General features: G+C 39.2%; 1 protein-coding gene across 4 annotated transcripts in view; it reads right to left on the bottom strand.

The window, feature by feature from the left end:
• Positions 1–398: 398 nt before the first annotated feature.
• Positions 399–20053, bottom strand: part of FGFR2 (fibroblast growth factor receptor 2) — a 119669-nt gene continuing 100014 nt past the window's right edge. For 2 of the 4 annotated variants that reach the window (XM_074959231.1, XM_074959234.1), the window contains 9 exons: positions 17026–17177; positions 13103–13224; positions 12321–12431; positions 11079–11269; positions 10723–10845; positions 9075–9145; positions 6664–6801; positions 4727–4832; positions 399–2094 (listed from right to left, as the gene is read on the bottom strand). In XM_074959231.1, coding sequence (XP_074815332.1) covers positions 1930–2094; positions 4727–4832; positions 6664–6801; positions 9075–9145; positions 10723–10845; positions 11079–11269; positions 12321–12431; positions 13103–13224; positions 17026–17177 — 1179 coding nt within the window. In that variant the 3' untranslated portion in view covers positions 399–1929. The remainder of the gene's footprint in view (positions 2095–4726; positions 4833–6663; positions 6802–9074; positions 9146–10722; positions 10846–11078; positions 11270–12320; positions 12432–13102; positions 13225–17025; positions 17178–20053) is intronic. The other 2 variants (XM_074959233.1, XM_074959232.1) reach the window with 1 other exon arrangement.

Here is a 20053-nt window from a genome sequence, read left to right as displayed (position 1 = left end):
GGATACAAACTGGCTGGAGCAAACAGAGAAAGATATTTTGAGAAACCAAATTTTTCTTGGCATCAATTTGTTATCTGGGCAAATCACACAAAACATTTTCAGCTCAAACTAATATCTGCAAACACCAAAACTTATATATATTTTACTCAGGTGAGTAAAGTGACTCGTGCTTACATGTGTGAAAGATGGTGTACAAACCCCTGTACTAAAAGAATGTTTTGCAAGTATGTGATCTAATGTAAAGCCAATAAGAAGAATTACTTGATAAGCCCCATCATTTTAAGTACAGGAAACCATTTTGTAAGACACACAGGATTAAAAAAATAAGCTGCATGACATTTATTTTGTAATGTTAACATTAGTATCTGTAGAAACATTTTATTGTCAGTACAAAAGTTAACAGATGTTAATACTTTTTTCCCAAATTTTTAATAAGTAAATCAGTGTAATTCGCATTTGTATTGCATGGCTATATCAGTGTGAATGGGTGTTTTGAAAGTAAAAACACAATATTTAAAAAAAAAAATACAAATGAAAGAAATGCAGTAATATTTTGTCTGACCCCAGCGAACTATGCCTGATATCAAGGAATAGTTTGGAAAAATATACTGGAGCCAGTATGAACTAATCCCTTAAAAGGATGGTAGTATTCCTATGGCAAATTGTCATGATAAATTGTCTCTCTCTTTTTAACTTATGTTACAATATAGGAACAGCTGAAAGGCTACTATCGGGCCAGAAGATCTGGAACCCATTATCAAGTCAACGAAGACAATACTAGTTAATTTGATGCATGAGCAAAGCAGAGTGGAAGCTCAGCTCTTTTTAGAGCAGTACATTCTGCTATGGTTATAGACAAGTTAATATCTTTCCCTACTTTAGGAACCCATTAAAGACTCTCCTTTTTTTCCCCTCCATAGAATGATTGTGTTATTTGGGCCTTAGAAAATATTGTTCAAGTGTCACATATGCTTTAGTGATAGTTATAAAACCAGACACACAGAAAACAGAATACCTTCTTATTAAAGGATTTTTTTAAAATATGGGAATTTTGATATTGATAAGAACAATCATCTGGCACTGAAGTTTAAAACACAAATAAATCAAAAGCATAATTCTCCCCAAATTAGTTATATACTGTAAATATTTCTTTTTTTAAAGATCTGACAACTACGAAAGTCTGAGCAATATATCTACTAGATCTCTGGGCTGCCTGCTTAGAAATGCCATTTAAATTACAAAAAACAACCCTATAAACGATTAATTGTTTTGTACATTACCAATTAGTTAATAAATTAATGATATACCATTTTCCCTGAAAGCAAAGTATTTTCCACCTTTGAATGGTGAAAATTAAGAAATTCTGTGTAAGAACAGCATTTAGCAAATAGCTGTTAAAAAAAGAACTAATCTGCTAGGTGGATTGGAACATCCATTTTTAAATCAATACAAAAAATAATTCATTGTAAATATATAATATATATTTATACATATTTTGAATATATTTACATACATCCAGCACCTATATACTGCATTTGTGCTCTGTAAGTGTGTGCCAACATATATTTTCTCCAAATATTACAAAATAAACAAAAAAGGCAGACCCCGAGTTTGCCTTAAGTCCAACTGGTCCATGGTACAAACAAAGTCCATTGCAGCTTGCAGTGAGCCAGAAAATTGACATGGTGAGGTACATCCATACATGGCCCATAAACATTCTCCTTCTTTTGGAATTGCTTAAGAGTTCCAAACTGTATAATTCTTTACACATGTTCTGACCATCTTCCTCCAAGATATTTTTTCTTCTTCTTATATTTCATATGTACAAACAGAAACATTAGGGTCCTGGAGAAAAGAGCTCTTTACTTGTGGTAGGTAGGTTGGCATTCTTTTTTCTTTATTCCTCTGAGGAATAAGAATGCTTTCCTTTCATGTTTTAACACTACCATTTATGTGCTGGTACTTGGGAAGACAGGGTTCATAAGGCATTGGATCAGGAGAAAAAACAGAGTCATCACCTGAAGAACACGAACTCCTAGTGTCGGGATAACTGGGTGAATACTGTTCAAGAGGTCCACTGAGGTCCAGATATTCCTGTAATGGAAGAGAGAAATAATTTTATTTATATAAATGACAAAGCAAATTGCCACATGATTTGGCTTTGTCATGCAGTATGTATATTTCACAGACAAAAAATGTTCAGGCAATTCTATACTAAGAAAGATCAGCTACATTCAAAATTGACTGTCGCCTATATATCAGAGAGAGAAAGTGAGAGAGAAAGAAAGAAAGAGTCAGTCAGTCTAAGGCAGACGTGTCATTTCCAACAACATGAGCATTAACCGCATCAGTGGAAATAAACACGCTCACCACATCAAAAGAGGACTTTTTGCTTATAATGATAAAAATGAAATTTTCATCCTAAATAGAACCATTTTTCTCTAGCATATGGTAATGATTTGGAGAAAAAGATACTTCCATTTTTATATTCCTTTGGTCAGTTTGACTATCTGGTTTTAAATTTAGATTTAGACATGTACTACACTTGCATGCTTATGAGAACTGAAATGAAAAATAACAAAACCTTATTCATTGGATTTGGGTTCTCTACACTAAATATTCTGCGACTTTCTTTCTTTGTTGTTGCCCCCTAGAGCCGTGGTTCTGTGTACCGTTGGGAGTATGCAGAGGTCTTCCAGGGGTACATCAACTCATCTAGATATTTGCCTAGTTTTACAACAGGCTACATAAAAAGCACGAGTGAAGTCAGTACAAACTAAAATTTCATACAGAAAAAACAAGAAAGCCAGCAATTTTTCAGTAATAGTGTGCTGTGACATTTTTGTATTTTTGTGTCTGATTTTGTAAGCAAGTAGTTTTTAAGTGAGGTGAAACTTGGGGGTACGCAAGACAAATCAGACTCCTGAAAGGGGTACAGTAGTCTGGAAAGATTCACAACTACTGTCCTAGAGTAGCCATGACCAGACCAGTATAACAAAAAGGAAATAATTTCAGTTTAATCCAAGGTTCGAGTTAAGCAACTTTTGCTAGAAACGGCAATTTTGGCAGGAGAATAAAGTTATTTTTTCCCTTGAAATGTTCCTTCTCTTTCAACTTCTGAAGGGCAGCTGTATTCATTTAATGCTATCTCTTCATTTGCTAAACCACAAGTTATGATCATGCTGACGAGACAAATCTTATCAGTCAGTATTTTATATTTCATTTAATTATTTGCGTTAAATGATTCTTCAAAATCATATCTTAAAGTGTCAGGACTTTATGGTCATAGCTTTAAAATGAGGGCAATAACGGAGGTTTTAAAACAAACACCCACATAGCAGGCAACAAAATGGTTCCTAGACTGCAGTTTTGATCTAACATAACTTCATATTTCACAAGCAATTTTTTTAAAGCTGGCCTTTGTAACTGTTTGAAGACAGGATACACATGTAGGTTAGGGAAACAGCTCCAGGGCACCAGAATGGTCTGGAAATTTCTGACACAAATGGAAGCAGGAAGTACCAGAATATGAGAGAGGGAGAGAGAGCATTCTCATGAGATTTCTAACCCAGTTTCGCAGATCCAAGAGTTTCACATAATTCAGTTAATCATCTGGGCTGAGATCTTCACCCCCACTCCAGCCCCTTTATATCACATAGAAGAGCCAAAGTGATGTAATGGGGCCTAAAAGCCTCATATCAAGCTTGAGGCAGATTACTGGAGCTGGCCTTGTGGAATACCGTGATAAGATTGCTCCCAAAGACCCCTTGGCAAGCCCCAGTGCAGGTGGTGTGCGGAGGGAGGGAGGGAAAAGGGACATGGCCACAGCATTGTGGAGATTATGGGCAACACGGCTGCCCATAGGTTAGCTAGGCAGTCTGCAGTAACAAATAGGCCGCTGTAAGCTCCGGGCCCCTAGAGCAGCATAGAATCAGGAGTGTGCAAAGACGGTTTTAAGCCCTCTCTCTTCTTCTTAGGGATGCAGCATTTATCCAAACCAAAGCACCAAACTTTTGGTAGCTGTGAGTTAGTGGTAAGAGAACTGAAATGATCCCTATCTGTATATCTTAATGCATTGCTTGCTACAACTAATAGATTTTCAGACCTCTGAAAATAAGGTTTTAAGAATAAAATAGCGTCATGTATATTTCCAACTGGAATGGTACTAGATGTTGCCCTTGTAGAATTGCATGGTTTCTCCATATTCCCCTCTGGGTTCTTGTACCCCCAGCAGAGCTATTTCAATGAAGCAAATTAACACCTAGACAGATCAACTGAAATCTGCCATTTACTTTGGCTGCTTATTCTGACTTAATTACTATAAGTGAGAATCAAACTAAGTTGACAAATTCAGAATATAAAACTCTAGGTCTGTCCCTCACACCAAACTGTAATGTTGAAATATAAATCCCTCCCCCGCCCCATACACACATTTTTCCTGGATGATATGCTGAAACTATTATGAGATATGCAGAGGGACAAGGGAAAACGCTTTATTGTGTGTGTGCGCGCATGCGTGTGTTTGTTTTGTTATATAAATCAAAACCTCTAGAAGAAAAAACATGATTCATTAAGCCATATAGTTTATCTATGTGAGATCCCAGTGGAAAACTGATAAATAGAATTATAACAGAAATAGAGCAGTTTCATATTTTAATAAATTACATTTATCTTGTAAACTTTATGTTCTGATCTGCTGGTTAAGAAGTGAATATACTTTACTTACCTCATTAGTTGTGAGAGTGAGAATTCGATCCAAGTCTTCTACCAACTGCTTAAAAGTTGGTCTCTGCGAAGGCACTGCATGCCAGCAATCTCTCATCATCATATAGCTGTATAAATATGCATTTCATTGGGTTAATTAACCATATTTATCCTTGTTGCCTGTCCATTTAATTCACAATTATTATTTGTATTACTGCGGCGCCTAGGAGCCCATGGACCCTAATGTGGTCACTGTACAATACTTCACTTCTGTTAAATTAGGGCTTAGCAATGAGCTTGCATTTCTAGTTTTATACCACTGCAAATAACTGTGAAAACCCAGCATCTAGATCACAGCATTTAGGCCCAAATTCAGGGAAGCACTTAAGTTCCATCAGTTTCAATGGAACTAAATCACATGCTTAAAGTTGAGCGCATGGTTAAATACTATGCTGAATTAGGGAATTTAGCCTCTGTGAATTGTAATTATTGCTCTCCTCTACTAGAAGTATAATTTAATGCAGTGGTCCCCCAACTTTTTACCTTGCGCCCCTCCCCCCCCCGACTTACCCTGTCCATGCCCCCCCTCCCGAGCTGGGGCCAGGAGTGGGGCCACGGTTCTGGGGCTGGGGGAGACTCGGACACGGTAAGGGGGCTGGGATCGGAGTTCCAGGCGCAGGGTCAGCAGCTGGGGCCAGCAGGCGGGGCCCTGGGCCAGCAGCCAGTGCCAGGAGCGGAGCCAGGTGGTGCTTCCCCTCCTGTGGGGGTTGGCCCGGTCCCCAGCCACTCCCCCCGCATGTTCCTCCATGTCCCCCTGGGGGGACGCCCCACGGTTTGAGGACCTCTGATTTAATGCCTTTTATGTCCTAACTTTGGGCATTACCTGGGGTATAGCTTGGAGGTCAAATCAACTGGTTTCAACAAAACAGCATGCAAGCAGAGCATGACATTTGCCATGACAAGTATGGATTTTGGCTATAAGCATGACAATTCATTTGACATATACGGCCCCACTTTCACAGGTGAGGAGCACCCACATCGCCAGTTGAAGCCAACGAAATTGCAGGTGCTCAGCCCTTCTGAAAATCTGGTCTATTTCATATCCAGACTGGGCCAATCATGTTAAATTATTATAGAACTTTATACTTTACAAACGGCTCTGCACTTTGTACTGCACCCTAACAGATATAGGACATTTGTACAGCATTCTGCAGATACTCAAAAACACAACCAGAACTAGTTAATTTTATGCTTGGCTTTGCCTATGACTCAGGAGCTAAAGTGCTATGTGCAGGGATGTACCATTAACTTGCATTCTGATATCCTTCAGAATTTCAGAATATTTTGAGGGGCCACGGGGTGACCTTGTGTCTGTGCTGTGCACTCCCACAAGCCTCTGGCTTCCTAGGAGGCCAAAGGGTAGGTGTACCTCCTAGTGGCCCACTGAGCTCTTGACAACAGGAAAAGTGGCTTGTAGCGTTCTATCCTGCTGGGTGATTAATAAGTGGTACAAACAGACTCTTGCACCTCCTCCTCTTTGGCGGGAGGAATGATGGATACTATAAAGGACCTTGAGGGTGGAGAGAACAAAACAGGGGGAAATGTGTAGCAAAGACAGTCAGGGGTCATATTCATACCTGTTACCAAATGCAGATAATGGTTTGCCAATAGATTTTAATATGCTAGGACTGAGTGTAATAACAAATATACCAAAGATTGACTTGTTGAGATTTTTTTTTTTAATTGTTTTTCAACAGTACCAAAGTTAAGTGAGTAAATGTCTATCCTGTATCACACATTTCCTGGAAACATGTTTCAACCATTTCTTTTTTATACGCAATGCTCCCGTTTATAGAGTCAAGCAGCTTAGAAAATGTTGGATTCTGCATGGGATTCAAATCAGTATTAGCTGTGTGACCATGCTAGTGTTGTATTACTTCAGTAAATAATGGTCCTTACAGTTCATTGGTGCAGTTGGCAGGCTTATCCATTCTGTGCCCTTCTTTAAGCAGCTTAAAAAGTTCCTCCACTGGAATTCCTGGATAGGGTGATCCTCCCAAAGTGAAGATCTCCCACATCAACACACCAAATGACCAACTACAGAATAAAAGGAAACAGAGCATAATTAAATTAATCTTACCTATAAAAGCAAAGGCATATCCCTGAAAGAGACAGAGAACAGTGATTCCTTGTTATTTTCTGCAGCAGTTCTGTGTTTAAGGGTCAGATTCTACCAGCCTTATTACGTAGAATCTGACTCCTTGAATACTTCCCATTTCACTGAGATGATTAATCAAATAAGGAACTACTCAGTATGAGAAACAATGGCAGAATCTGGTCCTAAATTTGGCCACAATTCAGCAGTCCATCCTTATTCAGAAAAATAGCTAAGCATGAAATTAACTTTATGCATTTGCCACTTTATGCATCTGCTGATTTCAATGGGACGTAGCACATGTTTAGAGTTAATCGTGTGCATAAGGACTTTGCTGAATAGGGATTGTCTTAACCACATTCTTAAATGTTTCCCTGAATTGAAGCCTCCGTTCGATGTTCTCCAAACTCCCAAGTTGTCAGTTTCCAGGGCTATTGTAAATAAAACTGAAATTGTAATTAACAGTATAATTATTTATAGAATACATATATGGTAGAGCGGGCTGGAAATGTTATGATAGAACATTTCTCTTTCAGAAAATGCCAATTCATTAAAAACAAAATGTTCCACAGGAATGTGTCACTTTTGGCCAATCTTTGTAGGAAACCAGGCAGGAAACCCCGAGGAGCTATGGAGCTGGGCTTTTAGGGTCCCAGAACCTTGGCAAACTTGAAGACTACTAAAAATATAGACAGATAAATATATTTGTCAAAGCAAGGACTATATGTAGACATATGGCAACTTTTATTGCAAGTTTGCTCAAAAAAGTTGCTAAAATTTAATTCTATTTTAAATATAAACTCTCTCTCAAACAAATTAAATCAGCTACCACTAACTTGTGTTAACGGCGTTGTCTACAAATAATGAAAACATTGCATGAAAACCAAATGTACATCATACATTATTAACATTTTTTAAAAGACTACACATTGACTAGGATATTCAAAATTGACTAGCGATTTTGGGAGCCCAGCCTGACACCCCTTAAAGGTGGCCCAATTTTCACAGGGTGGGTGCTCAGCACTTTCTGCGGATCAGATGCCACAAAAGTTAAAGCACCCAAAAATCACCAGCTATGTTTGCAAATCTTGGTCTTAATCCTTCAGTTCCTCATATGGTGCATATGGTTGTTACACTTCTGTGTAAATGCAAGTAGAGGTTATATACAGATGCAAGTGCTCTGATTAGTGCAGGATCAAACTCCTCCCGTCCTGTCGTCTTCTTCTTTTTTTTTTTTTAAACTTTGTGTTTATACGTTCAATTTCTCATGTCTGTGCTGTGCAGCATCAAGCCCTTTGGAGTTAATAGCTCTTCATATAAAAATAAAGAAATGTGCAATTTCCATCAGCACTGTATAAAGACTATGCAACAAAAGCAATGTTTAAATTGTTATGAGTAGTGTCAATTAGCGCTGTGATTCTGAGACCCAAAGTGAGAGAAAAAGAGAGTTCTTCTGCTTAAATCAAACCAAAGTATAGGAAACAAAGACACTGGAAAACAGTAAATATTTACACCATAAAAGAGTTTATTTTGTTTCAAATTGTAATCCCAGAATTATAAGGAGTGCTAAGATTATCCTAGAAAACTTTCCTAGAAAGTAGAGCAAACCCCATAAGGTTATGTCAGCTAGATACAGTGGGGAAACTTAAAAAGTTTGTTCCAGTTTTAGAGGTATTATTGATTCCAGTTATTCCCCCTACTTAAAATAGGGAATGCTTCTGGAAGCAGTAATAACTCTAAAAGCAGAATGAACTTTTCAAGTAAGCCCACTGTATGTTTTACCTAAATCAAAACCATTTTTAGCACAAATTTCAACAAGTGAAAATTTCAGGATTATTTCCTTTTAAAAAAAAAATAGAAGGAAGTTCAGAATATTCCCAAAGCCAAGCAAATTAGATACATGCTTTGTAGCTGCACATCCGTAAATAAGTTCAAGGGGGGAAAACTTCCGCACTGACAGAAGGAGGTTAGCATTCTCCACCTTTCATGTGCTTTGAAGCCAGGCAGATTAGTAACAGAGCATTGGTTAGCAGTCTACCATAAAATCCTCACTTTCCAAGGGCGATGCCTGCTCCTTCTATTAATGTGTGAAACAGAGAAAGCATGCAGTTAAGATTTAAGGAAAACAGGAAAAGATATAAAGATTCCCAAAACTGTAACTAAAATAAAATACAATAAAATAAAATAAAAGGCTAAAGAAAATAAAGTTACTTACACATCACTTTGATGTGTGTACACTCTGTCAAACAGGGCTTCTGGAGCCATCCACTTTACCGGCAGCCGGCCCTGGAAACATGAGGGGGAGGTGGGTGAGAAATAAGTAACACTGAATTAAAATTGTAGTTATTCACAAGGCAAATTCAGCAATACGATTTCTAAAATATTCGATACTGTAATATAAAAAAGCAAGGATTAATGACATGGTGTTCTCAGAGATAACAAAGACTGATATTCTCCAGACCCCGGGCCCAAATAAATAGATGTAAACTTTTCAGACAAAATTAGCTAAGACAAAATGATCTAAGGATCCACAGAAAGAACCCTTACATGCCACGTATCCCCCACATTGCCTATCAGTGGGAGGAAGAGATGGAGAGAGTCAGTAGCCTCATATGGGAGGGCCTGACGCCTAGGACACTCTGCAAACAGATGAATTTCAGCAACTCTTTAACCAGTAGACCAGCACAGAGGGACTAGTTGGCAGGTGAGGTTAGGGCTACTGGATTCACATTTATCCTGCTCCAGTGGCCCAAACCCAAGCATGGTGGGCACAGGAGAGCTGCAGAGGACTAGAGACTGGAGGGATAGCTCAGTGGTTTGAGCATTGGCTTGCTAAACCCAGGGTTGTCAGTTCAATCCTTGAGGGGGCCATTTAGGGATCGGGGCAAAAATTGGGGATTGGTCCTGCTTTGAATAGGGGGTTGGACTAGATGACCTCCTGAGGTCCTTTCCAACCCTGATATTCTATGACTCTATGATATTTCCAATGACGAGTCTGCAGAGGGGCTATGTCTTGCCCCAAGATTGACGGTGGATTCTATTCCCTCCATGACAAAGACCATGGAGTTGCCCACACAAACCCCAGTTTCACCCTTAAAAGTGCAATGGATGGTAGCTTAGAAACTTATTTTTATGAATTAACCATTTAATGTAATATATTATATTAATATTTTGCACTAATATAGCAACTTGAATCAGTGGATCTCAAAGCACTTTGCATAGCTTCCATTGACTTCAAATGGAATTGGGGTTGCTCAGGGCCTCTGAAAACTTGGCAAAAGGTATCTCAAATTAGGTATCCCAAATCAGTGACACTTTTTTGACCTAACTGCCTTGCTCAAGATCATATCACAGATCTGTAGTAGAGTGGTCAATGAAACCCATTCTCCTGACTCCAATCCCACTTACCACCACAGTAAAGTGTTTACAAACCTGAATACAATGCAAGTATAACCAGAAATATCTACAATAATGTACATTATTTGGGTACCATAAAAGGAAACATTTTACTGTTTACTAAATGTTTTCAGAGACCCTGGGATCTGATCTAAAGCCCATTGAGGACAATGGGAATCTTTCCATTGATTCCGTGGACTTTGGATCAGGCCCTATGAAAAGCAATACTGAATGTTATCATTCATAATTAATCGTGTAATATATATTCTCTCAGGTTGTGTAAACAGATAACATTCATCGCTTAGTAAAAGTGATTAGAGATGCTTATGCCTTTGATTACTATTTTATTTTCAGTGATTAAAAGTTAGGCTGGTGTACAAGAAGTCCATTAGTATTATAATCACACTACTTTAAATGACCCACTGAAAGAAATACTGGTTCCAGAGATAAGACTGCAATCCACTTACATTAGTAGTCTTTTTATAATAATCTATATTATTGATGTCTCTGGCCAAACCAAAGTCTGCTATTTTCATCACATTATTTTCAGTTACCAAAACATTTCTTGCTGCTAAATCTCGATGAATGCACTGAAAAAGAAAAAAAGAAAAAGAATTGATGAATGTGTGAGACATATTAAAATGAAATCATGTGCACAGAGTCATGAACCTGCTGGAACTAGGCCTCCATTAACATTTCTGCTGGTAAATACATTCTCTAGTTAACACAAAAGGGGTCAGACTAAAACTGAAGTGAATTAGTTTAAAGCATCAGACAAATATTCCCAGAAAGATTTGTGCAGCATTTGCCAATCTCTACCTACTTTCTGTGAAGCCAAGTACTCCATGCCCCTTGCCAGTTGGTATGTGCATGATACTAAGTCTTTGAATGTCATCTGCTCTTCTGGTACCCTGTTGATATCAAATGAATATTCCATTCCAGGGGGTCGCCGTGCTCGCAGATACTCCCGCAGATTCCCTTTAGAAGCATATTCAACTATCACATACAACGGACCTTTAGATAAACAGAATAGACAGCATGAGAGTTGAAACAGGGACAAAGGGTAAAATGATTTTTAACAGAAACTTATATAGTGCTTTCCATCTTCAAAGCACTGTACACACATACATTCACTAACTAAGCTTCACAGCACCCCTGCGAAATTGGCAAGTACCATTTTAAAGATAGGGAAAAAGAGGCAGAAACATTGTGAGGTGATTTGCCCACGGCCACACCACAAGTCAGTGGCAGAGCCAGCATTAGCCCTCCAGAGTTCCTAAATCCCAACCTTGAGTTTATTGCTTTCAGACCATGCTCTCTCCTGCACTTTATACATTTGCAGAACAAACATTGCATGAAACCCCCAAAAGATTACACCGCTTTAAAAAAAAAAAAAAAAAGTTAGTTTTCCTGTCACCTTTACACAGTTCTGGACTCCTTATAGCTCTTAATTAGCTTGTAATAACAAAGTGGTAAAACATTTACAGAGTAAAGCGATCCCTTCCAAATGACACACTAAAAGTTTCACTAAAACAGGACTGAGAGTGTCAGAATAAAGTGTAAAAAGAAAAGGAGGACTTGTGGCACCTTAGAGACTAACAAATTTATTTGAGCAGAAGCTTTCATGAGCTACAGCTATATCAGAATGTATCCGATGAAGTGAGCTGTAGCTCACGAAAGCTTATGCTCAAATACATTTGTTAGTCTCTAAGGTGCCACAAGTCCTCCTTTTCTTTTTGCAGATACAGACTAACATGGCTGCTACTCTGAAACCTAGAATAAAGTGTGTAAAACTGCTGTAAAAAAAAAAAACCACTTTTCCCTATAGCAGAGCTAAGTTACAGAGGTTTCACACTATACGGTATCCCCTCTTAACATTACAGCTGCAAAGCCTGTTTATAATCAGATATGGAAGTTAAAATATTGCTGCTAAGCTAAAGAAATATCTGCAAATCCCATCACAGTATGACTGTTTCCTTTAAAACTATTGAAAAATTATGATAAATGAGACACTTCAAGACCTGTTTGAATGAAAGCACTGGCTAGCTTTCTGCTTTGTACTCACCATCCTGTGTACAGGCTCCAAGAAGATTGATGATATTTTTGTGCTTCCCAATCATTTTCATCATCTCCATCTCTGACACCAGGTCAGATAAGTCTTTTTCCGTAGCATCATCTGCACAAGAGAAAACAAGTTCATCTAACGTTTTCTGGCATGCCAGCTTAACTTGGGTTGTTAGCCATTTGTCAGATCACGTGACATCATCTAAAGGACACTGCTTTAGGAATAAATGTGAGCTTCTAGGACAAAGTCATGTCATGTGACAAAGTCATGTGACCTGATAAGCAGTGGTCTCAGTCTCTTGAAACAGGCTGGACAGCTCCCCCCTTCCCCGTCCCCTTCAATAACATTCTGTTTAGAGGAAAAAGCAAAAAATACGGGGAGATTGCCAAGACGCTGCAAAACCTGCACTGGACTCTCAAGCAATTAATTGTTGCATCTTTTTGGAGAGCTAATCTTATAGCTAAGTTTATAACAAACATGTACCTGCCTACCTGGAAATGGAAAATCATGGGTATATCTAAATATATATCATCTCTCCTGTGAATGAAACCAACAGACAAGAAAACTGAACAGTTCTAACAAGACTTCGATTTGCTTGTAAATACACATTGCTGAAGATAAATAGGCTGTCAAAGGCACCGATTTATACTGAAAACTGCTGAAGGCTGAGGTCAACTATGTGAACTCTGATCCCATATAATGATAGAGTTCAGATGCCACAAAAGAACTTTCTTGATAAAAATTACCACCTCATCTCCCCCCCCACACACACACCCCTTTACCTTTCAGCATCTTCACTGCCACAGTAACTGCCTCTTTTGGTTTGTCTTTGTCGATTCCCACTGCTTCTGCCATGACAACTTGCCCAAAGCAACCTTCTCCAAGGGGTTTACCCAGTGTCAGCCTAGAGGTGTAAACAGAGGATTAGCACACAGCATCTGGGGAAGGGATATAGCCAGTGAAATTCCAGAGCAAGATATAAAAAGCTTGCAACAACTTGCTATAGCATGAATCATTTATCATAAAGAACAAATGAGACTCCTGGTGCATACCAGGTTTCATGCACACTGTAGCATGTTTTTTTTTAGTGACACCACAGTGAGCATCCAATACTGCCAGAACAGTTACTAAACCAGTTTTTGAAATCTCCCTTTACGTAGAATAACAAACACTCTATATGATGGCTACCTGGTCAGATCTGCAGGGCTCGCAAGCTGTAGTCCTTAAAAATTGCTCAACTAAAATGCAGTGTTTCAGAATGGCCAACAGCAGTTGAACTTTTCACATCACTATAATATGGTCATTTTCTTCTTTTCCAGCCAGAGTGCAGGGGGATGAGAAAAGAGTTTATTTGTGTGTGTGGCTCTGTGTTTGGATTCAACTCTACTTGTTAACTTGGAGTTGGAATGATTCTTGTGTTAAAGGTGGTATCAACACCTTTGGGACCTTTTAAATATCAGTGGCTCATGTGGTATAAACCCACAGTCTGGAGGCAACAGAGACATTAAAATGACTTCTAAACAGTTTAATTTTAGATCAGTTTTCTCTTTCCATTTCCTGTTTCCAGGTAGGGACAGCGAGTTTCTCTCTCATGACATCTTGAGCTGAACGGAGTAGGCAGCACAGAGACAGGCATACTGGGTCACAACCCCCATTTCTCCCACTAAAGAGTCCAAGGTTGGGGGCAATGAGGTGGCCAGACAACTTCCTGCTTATGGGAAAGGGGAAGGAAGACATAGGCAAGAGGGTATGGAAAGGGGAAACTGCCAGTGACGACCAAGCAGCTAGTCCATAGGGAGTGGGGGTTGGGAGGAACTGCTTCTGTAAAGCAGCTGTGAGAGCATACAGAAAGCTTCTCTCTAAATGCCTCCAAGCCTTGAACAACTGCCAGGAGCTGCCAGTGCTGATGGCTCTCCCTGGCTCTGCTCTTCCCTTGTGAGCACTGGCACCACTTACACAGAGGCAGCCTCTGTCCTTGGCTGCCCAGTTACTGGTGTAAGTGCTCTCAGGAGCAGCACCTCCTCTTCCCAAAGTTCTCCCCTTCTCCATCCTCAGCAGTAGGATGCCTGTTCCCACTCCTTCAGCCCCTCTCACTAGGGGCTGTGTCCCAGTATGGTCTCTGTGGGGACAATTTCCATGCTGTATGCTCTCTCCTGCCCCAGATGTCACATGAGAGAGTCTCCCAACCCCTGTCTCCAGCCAGGGAGTTGGGGCAGGGGCTGGGGAAAGTAAAGTTTGATCATAATACTTTCACCATAAAAGATTTTAACAAGAACATTCAGTACCCAGGTCACCAGCACGTGTAAAATGCAATGTGGATAGGACACCCGGGAGGCAGTACCCACTAAACTGTAACAGAGAAATTTCATTCTCAAATTTGGGGGGACAAATAAATAAATAAATAGATAGATAGATAGATAGATAGATAGATAAAAACAAAGATTGCAAAACTATGAGATTTGAGAGAGTTCGGTGGCAATATCAGTGTTTACCCAAAGTTACAGAACTACAAAATCAATGCTTCAGGGCCATGTTCTGCTCTCTTTACTCACATGCAGCAGTATTTTATTCCACAAGTAGCCCCATTGGCATCAATGAGACGACTTGTGGCGTTTGCTGCTGCTATTCAGTGTGAATAATGGGATCCAAATCACAGTTGCCAACTTTCACGTGGTAAATAAGCACCCCGACTTTCACAATAAGCCAAAAGTCAAGCTAATCCCTTTTCAAAACAAGGCCAAAACAAACCAATCCCTAAGAACTCCAACACTCTATGTGACTAGATCCCCCCGGCGTGCAGTTTGGGACTGTGGTGGGACCGCTGTGCACCCCTGACTCTCTTCCCCCCTTGCCCCTGCTTGCCCCCCCACCCTCTTGCCGGGAGCCAATCAAAAAAAAAAAAAAAAGAAGAAGAAGAAGAAGAAGAAGCAGCAACAAACTACAACAAGCAACAAGCCAAAAACTAGCCAACAAGCAACTCACAAGCCAGTTAAGCCAAAAACAAGCCAAATTTCTGCATTTTTCTCACGGGTTTGGCATGTCTGATCCAAATATGGCCCTCGACATACAGGGCTATAAAAACTGCTATTCAAGTTGTGTGGGTCCACTTTTGGAAGTAACATCTTTTTCATATGAATAGGTATACAGGATGGGATGTTCAGAAAAAAGCGCCCAGCATTGCTTTCTATCTGTTACCACTGAAGTAAAAGGAGGTTTTAGCACAGGGGTGAACAGGAATAGATTAGACCAGTGCTAAATGATTTAAAAATCTCACCTATTTCCTTGGATATAACAGGGAAAACAATAGAAAGATATTTCCAGCTGGGACAATTTGATGGACTTTCTTTAAATATTGTTCTTTAATTGAACCGTAATACTAGTGAAAATGTATCAATATGCTTTGGATCTGTTTGAGTGTGCACACTAGCTTGAAAAGGTACAAAGACTGAAGGGCAGGGTATGCTATGCTGAGGTCATTCTGCGTTTTATCCAGAACTATAATTGAATTTTGGGTCTTGGCAGAGAACAAACATTTGCATTGGAAAATGGTTAATTTATGTGTTATTGCACTGCTCGCACCAGCATAACAATCCTGCCATTGTGTGCCTGCTGCCCCACAACCTCATAAAATGCCTCTAAATAGCCTCCTTTCATTGCAAACCAGCTCCACCTATATTTGTGCTGAAAACGGTTTTTAAATGTTTAGCACTCTAAAATGTTCCGCACTCAGGGAATCCCCCCAGGGTGAGGGCTGACAAAATTATTCATACAGACCCCCACTGTTGACCAGAACATTGCAGGTGGCAATTACAGTGTATTGCACCAGGTTTCGACTACATAATTCAAATAATTTCCATAACTGTTCTCAAAACATACATGATTACAACTCCTCTAGCCAACAGTTATTAGTCTGATCTTACAAAGGAAACTGTTCATGGTAAAAACAAGTTTTCTCAAACCAACCTAATGATTTTTTTAAATTAATACTAAATTTACTCTATGTTTTTGGTTTTACCTGTGTTAATATTTCATAGCTCTCACGCATACAGATTAAACCCTGGATGATATTTATGGTAAAGACTATGCTCTAGCTCATCTTGCAGATACTCAGCTTTATTACTTTGCTAAGAATAGATTTTCCAGAATAGCTTTATTCAAAAAAAGAAAAAGTTCCAAATAGGCCAAAACTGATCATCATCTCCAATAGCGTTGTACTACATTTTCTATTTATTAATTACCCACATTGATTAAGAGACATGGTTTAATGGAAAGGAATCCCATGGGTCTGATTGCCCATTAACTTTAACAACTGCTAACGAGATATTGTCTATGATTGATCCAGATTGTATAAACTCTTGGCTCATTGCTAACTCACAATTAAGATTTACTCCTTTGCTACTAACAAGTCAGTTATATGGATCTGCTAAAGTTTTCTACAGGGTGGACTACCATTATCTAAATGTCTCTGAGGGACATCTGAAAACTTCAGAATAAATCAGAACTATAAATATTGGATTCATAAAACAGAAGTGAATCTGACATTTAGCAAGGGTTCAGATATTTGGAATTTTCATTTAACCATATTAGGGAAAATATATACAGCTAAAGTAATCCTTGAAGAGATTTGGAAAGAAAACCGCTTCAAAGTACCATGTAGTGATTTTCAGATGTCTGTAAGTGGTGTTAATGGAAATAGTCTACCTACTTATCTCTGGAGAACTCCCATTTTGGATCCTCTGGCAGTTCATACTCTGAGACACCTGCCAGCATTGGGGCATCAGCATTTGATGAGAGACGAGTGGTTATCCTCACCAGAGGTGTGTTGGAGTTCATGGAGGAGCTAGAATCTGCAGACACCTGTTATTGGAATACAAGATGCAAAAGGAGGAGATGTAATATTGGCCCAACTATTGGACAATGGCAATACATTATAACCAAAGAAAATGAAGAGTGGATGAAACCACACACTTCATTTGGACATGTTTATCTTCCCTTCTAAATAAAGCACTGACTCTAATTCAATTGCCAATAAGAATGAGTCAGTTGTACAAGCAGAAAACTGGACAGTGCTAAGTGTTTAAACACATTCACTATTAATTTAGTTGGCATCATTTTTCCTCTTCCATTTCTAAGATGATGAATTATTGAAACATTGACATTCATTTTAGTTGTCCTTTTTATTATTTTTACCCTATGTACACCTGAATATATTTTTATTTTCTAAGAATTTCTATTTACTTTGTGCTCAACTGGGATCACTAAGCAAGTGTAGTTTGGGAGCTCAACAGTACACAGAGAAATCCTATTGTGAAGACAGATTCAGAGCCATACCCCAACTGATTAAAGTAATAATTATATTTATAACACTTCCCACATAAGATCGCGTAGGGCTGCATACAACAACATAAAAAATAAATAAAAAATGTGAAGTTAAAAAATACCAATCCCCTTCCAAACAAACAAAACCAAAAGAGGGGTGAATTTCTGACCTCACTGAAGTCAACGGAATTACTGCCATTGATTTCAGTGGGCCTTTTTACAAAAACCAACTTGTCAGCGTTGTTTAAATGTTTCATTTGGGGGGGACAAGGGAAAATGTAATGTCTTTTATTGTTAGGGCTTTTGTTTGTTTGTTTTTTTCTCTAAATTACCATCAAAAATATCAAAAAGGATATCAACATTTTTGGTTTACTAAAAACAAGTTTTTGGACAATGAAAAATGTCAATAAGCATATTGATAACATTTTTGATTAAAAAATATTGAAAATAATTCATTAAAATTTTGCAGGGGGGGAATGAAAAATGACTCAATGTCAAACACTGCAAAATTAAAGGAACTTTGGCATTTTGATTTTTTCCCCCCCCATGAAAACAGGTTTTAGTTCTCCCCTCTCCCCAGCTGTACGGCTAGATTCACAGCTCCTCAGTTTGTGCATACAGACACCCAGAACAGACATTCGGGAATTCACAGTATAATGTTAGAGGCCCTTAGTGCTAACCGCTAAGCAAAAATGGCACCAGCAATGTCACAGATTACATTTGTGGGATAAAAATAGTTTCTGCACAAAATAAAGAGAAGATGCCACCTTACATATGGCGTTTCCCTTGCATGCATCCCACTGTTATTCAATCTCATTGTTGCAAGATAATTTAAAAACAAAATAGTGTTTTTTCTCCCCCAGACCTCCTCACGTCTCAGGCATCTCTAGTGTCGTTGCCACCCTGTCTCTGTCTTTAGTTTTGAGTCCACCTTTTTTCTCCAGGTATTGGCGTTCTTTCTGGAAACCCAGTATCTTGTTGGTAGGGTTGGATGGAGGTTCTCTTTCAATGCTGCCATCAATACCAATCCTCACAATCAGCTGGCAGGAGGTCCTCGAAGGGTGGCATGGCTTGCTCCCATCCCAAGCCAGAGATTGAACACATCAGTATGACTAACACACCTGGTCTTTATCACAGTAAGGACCAGGAGTCTTGAGATCAATCCTTAGCCCATGGCCCACATGCGGCTGAATGACATGTGGCAGGTGTACAGTATTAGCAGGCCACATATTTCACATTTGTTCCAGATATTCAGCAAACACAATTAAATGAAAAAATAATTATAAATAAAGCAGCTCCCAACCATCCTGATTCATCCAGAGAGAGAAAAACATTCTCCTGCGAATGCCAATGAAAAACACATAACATCCTTGCTGCCTCTGTGACATCAGGCTACTGCACTTTTGTTCCCACCTATATTAAACGCCAGTATAGTTACAGTGCCAAAGCTCGCTAAATTGCTTAGTGCCCAGGAATAGAGTTCTAAGGTGGGTGGAGGATATGGTGGAGGTAATGATGCTCTCAACATGGGAAGATCCCCAAGACTATGATGTGACATCAGGTGGATTTGGCCTCTTGATGCAGCTCCCTGGGGACTGCCTATGTCTAGAAATGGGGAGAAAGGTGCTGTGGTTTGCTTTCAACAAATTAACATATTAGGAAACCATTCCATTTTACAGCTGATTGACAAACTTGCCTTCAAAAGAAATCTGGTTGCCATGGATCAACTCCAACTTCTGCATCTGTGGTATGTGGATATGGGCACAGGTGACTCTGACAACTCAAATTAAAGTCTTCTTTTTACACACAAATGAGTCTCTCTTCCTCAACATCAATAAGTCACTATCCATTTATAGAATATATAAATACATGGCACAGAGGACTCTGTGCACTAAGGAATAATAAATACCTTGCCCACTTGGTATATGAATAGGCCATTATTAATACTGCTTACACGGCTATACTAAGCAGAGAACGCACTTTAACCAAAGAGTCTCCACACACTGCAGTGAGCTAAGAATAATTATCCCCATTTTGCAGACGGAAACAAGCACAGTGAGGTTAAAGGACTTGCCCAGAGCTACAGAGCAAGTCAGTAGAAGACCCAGGATTAGAATTTGAGTTCTACTTTTACTTATCTATTTCCCTTCACAAGTGCCTTTTAAAAAATATACTTCATAAAATGAACTGATAGCACAACTAGAAATATACAGAGCAATCTGAGCAAAATGGCAACTCCACTATCCCATATGTCCTTCAGGCTCACAACTTCAGTGTTATCCTTAATTCCCCTCTTTCCTTCTTCTCTCACACTGATGCTATCACTAGATTCTGTCAGTGTTTCCATATATCTCCAGAATCCACCCATGTGTCTACACCCCACTGCCAAGACCCTGGCCCAGGCAATTATTATT

Source organism: Natator depressus, chromosome 7, assembly GCF_965152275.1.
Source record: "Natator depressus isolate rNatDep1 chromosome 7, rNatDep2.hap1, whole genome shotgun sequence".
In the NCBI taxonomy this organism is placed as follows: Eukaryota; Metazoa; Chordata; order Testudines; family Cheloniidae; genus Natator; species Natator depressus.
Note: the sequence above shows the minus strand (reverse complement) of the source record. Positions and strands in the feature narration are given on the sequence as shown.